Source organism: Amblyraja radiata, chromosome 30, assembly GCF_010909765.2.
Source record: "Amblyraja radiata isolate CabotCenter1 chromosome 30, sAmbRad1.1.pri, whole genome shotgun sequence".
NCBI lineage: Eukaryota > Metazoa > Chordata > Chondrichthyes > Rajiformes > Rajidae > Amblyraja > Amblyraja radiata.
Window position 1 is genome coordinate 8,999,357 of NC_045985.1, and position 6,545 is coordinate 9,005,901.

Genomic DNA, 6,545 nt, shown 5'->3' on the forward strand with positions numbered 1-6,545 from the left:
CACCATTCTTGGTGAAGTTGGCACAATTCTCCCTGACTGCTCTCTGAACCCCTTTGGATATGAAGAACCTAAATGTCCCCCTTTTTTTCATATCAAAAAAATAATTTATTTAAATTCCAACATGATACAAATTTTTTAAAAAACACAAAACCGTGGTGACACACCCACCACCATATTACAGAATCACCAAACTATTCAGACATTAAATTACAAACAACTATGTTACAAATAACATCACCCTCTCCAACACCTCACGGGCGCGGACGTAACCCCGGGAAAGGGGCACGCATCAGTCTCGGGCAAAGCCCTCTTCCACCTGCCGCCGTGAATCGCAGATGGCCAGCTTGGCCAGGCCTAGGATCAACCCAACCAGTACATCTTCGGCCCTGCCCACTCCCTAGATCCCGTCACCAGTCCTTCGGTCACTGATAGCAGTGCCACTCCTCCCCTTACGGACCCCTAGGTCAAGTGGCGGTCACTGCAGTCAGTGGCACTCCGGACCCTGGCTACAAAGTCCTTGCCCTCCGGACCCTGGCTCCAAGGGGCGCCCTACTGGTCCCCCGATGTTCCCCTTAGTACACAGGGCTGTGTACTAAGCCCCATGCTCTACTCCCTCTTCACTCACGACTGTGTCCCTGCATTCGACACCAACACCATCGTGAAGTTTGCAGACGACACAACAGTGATTGGGCTGATCACCAACGGGGATGAAACAAACTACAGAGCGGAGGTGCAGAACCTGGCGGACTGGTGCACACGGAACAACTTGGCACTAAACACCTCCAAGACCAAGGAGCTGATTATTGACTTCAGGAGGTCACATACTGGAGAACACGCCCCAATCTCCATTTACGGGGAAAGTGTGGAGAGAGTGTCCAGCTTTAAGTTTCTGGGCACTCACATTTCAGAAGACCTCACATGGTCCACAAACACCGCTGCGCTGGTCAAGAAGGCACAGCAACGACTGTTCTTCCTGAGGACATTAAAAAAAGACTGGTCTGCCCCAACAGCTGCTGACAACGTTCTACCGCTGCACCACAGAGAGCATACTAACGTATGGCATCTCTGTGTGGTATCTCAGCTGCACGGAGGCGGAGAGGAGAGCTCTTCAGCGCGTCGTCAACAGAGCGCAGCGGATCATCGGGACAGAGCTACCAGCCTTGGAGGGCATCTACCACGCGCGGTGCCTCAGGAAGGCCCTCAGCATCCATAAGGACTCGTCACACCCCTGTCACGGTCTGTTTCAACTACTCCCCTCCGGCAGACGTTACAAGGCCTTCTACGCCCGAACCTCCAGACTCACGAACAGTTTTATCCCAAGAGCTATAGCGGCTCTGAACCGGCCCTAATGAGTGCCCCCCCACCCACCGCCTTTGGGCAGTCTCCCTCAGATGGTCACGTCAATCAATTCAGCTTGCTTATTTATGTATTGTATTTATTTACCTTTCTTGTACATCAGTGGAGCTGCACACTAAATCTCGTTGCACTGACGTGCAATGACAATAAAATATTTTTTTATTATTATTATTATTATTGGTTGCTTCCCACCAGAGTGTCTGGGGAGTCTTCGACCCCCCCACTCCCACCACCCACTTTGTTTAAATATCATGTTTTCTAAGGTGGCTTTTTACCAATAAACAGCCTCTTGAAGTTTAACCATGTAGTGTGTTTCTATTTGACACAAGGAACTGCAGATGGTGGTTTACAATCAAAGAGAAACTAAATGCTGGAGTAACTTAATGGGCTGGGCAGCATCTCTGGAGAACCTGGTTAGGTGACATTTTGGTTACGGACTCATCTCGACTCTTTGTATGCATATCTAATCCGTGAGAGATGCAGAGGTATGTTTACCTAGTGGGTTGGGCAGCATGTCTGGAGAACATGGTTCAGTGTCATTTTGGGTTGGGACCCTTCTTTAGACACTTCATGTGCGTATGTGCTAAAGTAACTTAGTGAGTTGCAGCATCACTGACGAACATGGATAGTCCTGAGCTGAAACAACACCTATCCATGTTCTCCAGAGAGAACGCATGACTTGCTGAGATACTTCGGCACTTTGTTTCCTCTCATGTCTTGCTTCAACTCTTGACACTTCCCCCCCACTCCCATCTCTATTCTCCTCCCAGCAGACAATTTGCAGCCTCAGGCTATTACCATTATGATTTGAATTTGTTAATTCTGTGGAGAACGATGGTATGAAAACTCTTTGCTACAATTCTGAGGTAAACCAATGTCAGCTCTCGTAAGCTGAATATTCTGCCTGTCTGCACAGGTATGCCTGGCCCATTGCAATGGCTATCTTGAACCAAGACCATTTCAACCTTTTGACCCAAATGTTGTTAAAACAACCAGTTCTTGGAGACCATGATCTGATCTCATGGTTATTGTGATAAGTGGTTGCAGGGAAGGGATGAGGGAAGGTGGTGATTGCCAGCTCCACAAGAGTAAGTGACAAAGCCCAGGGATGCAAAGGAGATCAAAAGGTGTCAGATGAGGGGAGAGGGACACGACAGTGGGAGAAATGGATGGAGACCTTCTGCGATTCCTTGTTTTTCCTGTTTTTTTGCTTGCAGTAGTAATCATTACTTTGAAGGAAACGTGTCAATTAAGTTCCCTGCTTTCCGAAATACCTCACAGTACTATTAAACTAATTGAACGTGTACAGCTGTGCCCATTGAGCAAGCCTACAAGTACTATTTACCCACCACAGCCCTTCTGTTCTATCACTTGAACTCCTTTGCGAAACATCTTTGGAACTGACTACCTATAATAAACCCCTTAACACGTAGTTTTATGGCTGACAAAGGTCACATGCTTAAAATGTGTCAGTCTGGAATGTGTCACCATTCTTGGTGAAGTTGGCACAATTCTCTCTGACTGCTCTCTGAACCCCTTTGGAGATGAAGAACCTAAATGTCCCCCTTTTTATCATATCAAAAAAATATTTTATTTAAATTCCAACATGATACAAATTTTTAAAAAAACACAAAACCGTGGTGACACACCCACCGCCATATTACAGAATCACCAAACTATTCAGACATTAAATTACAAACAACTTTGTTACAAATAACATCACCCTCTCCAACACCTCACGGGCGCGGACGTAACCCCGGGAAAGGGGCACGCATCAGGCTCGGGCAAAGCCCTCTTCCACCTGCCGCCGTGAATCGCAGATGGCCAGCTTGGCCAGGCCAAGGATCAACCCAACCAGTACATCTTCGGCCCTGCCCACTCCCTAGATCCCGTCACCAGTCCTTCGGTCACTGGTAGCAGTGCCACTCCTCCCCTTACGGACCCCTAGGTGGAGTGGCGGTCACTGCTGTCAGTGGCACTCCGGACCCTGGCAACAAAGTCCTTGCCCTCTGGACCGTGGTTACAAGGGGCGCTCTATTGGTCCCCCGATGTTCCCCTTGGTTGCTTCCCACCAGAGTGTCTGGGGAGTCTTCGACCCCACCCCCACTACACACACACACACACACCCACCCCCCAACCCCACCAGCCTCGCCCACACAACAACTTTCCAGCACTTTCTGGCCATTCTCTGGAACTTTCTGCCACTTTCCCGAACTTTGCAGAACTTTCTCGCTGAATCTAAAGCCGACGCCCCAGCAGCTTCCTGCATTCACCGATGAGATCAACGACACGCTCTCCCATTGGCCAACGGCGCCGTCGATCAAAGGGTGGGCGGGTCTTGTGCGGGTCCAACCCCCGTCATTGGCTGGTGGACCCGGGTGGGTCTCACCTCATTGGCCGGCAGGTCCCAGCCAATCCCCGTCCCCCAGCGGCGCCCGTCTCCCCTGCGATTGGTCACTTGCTTCAGAACGTTCTCCAACGTTCTGGCGGTGACTCACGGCGCCTCCACCCATTGGTCGAGCCCAGCGCAGCGCCGCCCACACCGGGGACGCTCAAGGTATATAAGGAGCTGGTGGCTGGTTGTTCGAGCAGCTTGCAGCGGGACAGAGAGAGAGAGAGAAAGGAAGAGCTGTCGGAAAGAAAGAAGAAGCTAAAGAAGAAAGAGAAGCAGAAGGAAGCTAAGACGAGGAAGAAAAAAAACCCAACAACTGCGACTGAAGACAGGAATCTGAAGACAGACTTTGTAGAGAAGCAGAGATGCCAGGATCCAAGGGGACAGCCATCGGCATCGACCTGGGCACCACCTACTCCTGTGTCGCCGTCTTCCAACATGGCAAGGTGGAAATCATCGCCAACGACCAGGGCAACCGCACCACCCCCAGCTACGTGGCCTTCAACGACACCGAGAGGCTCATCGGCGACGCTGCCAAGAACCAGGTGGCCATGAACCCGGAGAACACCGTCTTCGACGCCAAGAGGCTCATCGGGAGGAGGTTCGACGACCCCGTGGTCCAGGCCGACATGAAGCACTGGCCCTTCCAGGTGGTGAGCGACGCTGGGAAGCCCAAGGTGAAGGTGGCGTACAAGGGGGAGAATAAAACCTTCTACCCGGAGGAGATCTCCTCCATGGTGCTGACCAAGATGAAGGAGGTGGCCGAGGCTTACCTGGGCACTAGTGTCAGCAATGCTGTTGTCACCGTGCCCGCTTACTTCAATGACTCCCAGCGGCAGGCAACCAAAGATGCCGGTGTGATCGCTGGTCTCAATGTCCTGCGTGTCATCAATGAACCTACTGCAGGTGCCATTGCCTACGGCCTGGACACGAAGGGCGGTGGAGAGCGCAATGTCCTCATCTTTGACCTGGGTGGCGGCACCTTCGACGTATCCATCCTCGCCATTGAGGACGGTATCTTTGAAGTGAAGTCCACCACTGGCGACACCCACCTGGGTGGAGAGGACTTTGACAATCGCATGGTCAGCCACTTCATTGAGGAGTTCAAGCGGAAAAACAAGAAGGACATTAGCCCGAACAAGAGGGCGGTGAGGAGGCTGCGGACAGCCTGCGAGAGAGCTAAGAGAACCTTGTCTTCCAGCACCCAAGCCAGTATTGAGATCGACTCTCTGTTTGAGGGCATTGACTTCTACACCTCAATCACCAGGGCTCGGTTTGAGGAACTGAACGCTGACATGCTCCGAGGCACGCTGGAGCCGGTGGAGAAAGCCTTGAGAGATGCCAAGTTGGACAAGTCTCAGGTCCATGAGATTGTCCTGGTCGGCGGCTCCACCCGAATCCCCAAGATCCAGAAGCTGCTGCAAGATTTCTTCAATGGCAAGGAGCTGAACAAGAGCATCAACCCTGACGAGGCGGTGGCCTACGGGGCGGCTGTCCAAGCCGCCATTCTGATGGGGGACAAGTCGGAGAACATCCAGGATCTGCTTCTCCTGGACGTTGCTGCTCTGTCCATGGGTCTGGAGACGGCGGGCGGTGTCATGACCACACTCATCAAGAGGAACACCACCATTCCCACCAAACAGACCCAGATCTTCAGTACCTACTCTGACAACCAGCCTGCCGTCCTCGTTCAGGTGTACGAGGGCGAGAGGGCCATGACCAAGGACAACAACCTCCTGGGCAAGTTTGACTTGAGCGGCATCCCACCTGCCCCTCGTGGAGTGCCCCAGATCGAGGTGACCTTCGACATCGACGCCAATGGCATCCTCAACGTTTCTGCCGCTGACAAGAGCACTGGCAGGACAAACAAGATCACCATCACCAACGACAAGGGCCGGCTGAGCAAGGAGGAAATTGACCGAATAGTGCACGATGCAGAGAAGTATAAGAATGAGGATGAAATGCAGAGGGAGAAGGTCGCAGCCAAGAACTCCCTGGAGTCCTACGCCTACAACGTGAAGAGCACGATGGCCGATGAGAATGTGGCAAGTAAGGTCAGCGATGAGGACAAGAGGGCGGTGGTTGACCGGTGCAACCAGACGATATCGTGGCTGGAGAAGAATCAGACGGCGGAGGTCGAGGAGTTTCAGCACCAGCAGAAAGAGCTGGAGAAAGTCTGCCGTCCCGTCATTGCCAAACTTTCCCAAGGAGCGGCCCCGGGAGAGTCATGCCGAGATCAGGCCCGGGACACCGCTTCCTCAGGGCCCACCATTGAGGAGGTGGATTGAAAGCCAACAAACATCATCAGAACATATTGAACTTAAACTAATGGCACTGACCTCCTAGTTTCCTGAGGACATTCCTGAACTCTTTTGTAATTATTGTAAATTTGTGTTAAAAAAAATTTGAGGGTGGGGGGGTGTAACCCATCAGGGCTTTTGGTATCTTCTTGGATTACTGTTGTATATGTTGCCTTCTATACATTATTTTTAATTGTTCTACTTGGTGGTTTTACTTTGTATAGCTTTGTTTAAATATCATGTTTTCTAAGGTAGCTTTTTACCAATAAACAGCCTCTTGAAGTTTAACCATGTAGTGGTGTTTCTATTTGACACAAGGAACTGCAGATGGTGGTTTACAATCAAAGAGAAACTAAATGCTGGAGTAAATCAATGGGTTGGGCAGCATCTCTGGAGAACCTGGTTAGGTGACATTTTGGTTACGGACTCATCTCGACTCTTTGTATGCATATCTAATCCGTGAGAGATGCAGAGGTATGGTGACCTAGTGGGTTGGG

At 51.1% G+C, this 6,545-nt stretch overlaps 1 protein-coding gene across 1 annotated transcript; it reads left to right on the top strand.

Moving 5' to 3' along the window:
* The first annotated feature begins 3,901 nt into the window (after nt 1-3,901).
* LOC116989843 (heat shock cognate 71 kDa protein-like) lies at nt 3,902-6,142 on the top strand. The gene has a single exon (XM_033047407.1). It carries the CDS (start codon nt 4,114-4,116, stop codon nt 6,034-6,036), a length of 1,923 nt encoding a protein of 640 aa, XP_032903298.1. The 5' UTR covers nt 3,902-4,113; the 3' UTR covers nt 6,037-6,142.
* The last annotated feature ends 403 nt before the right edge of the window (nt 6,143-6,545 follow it).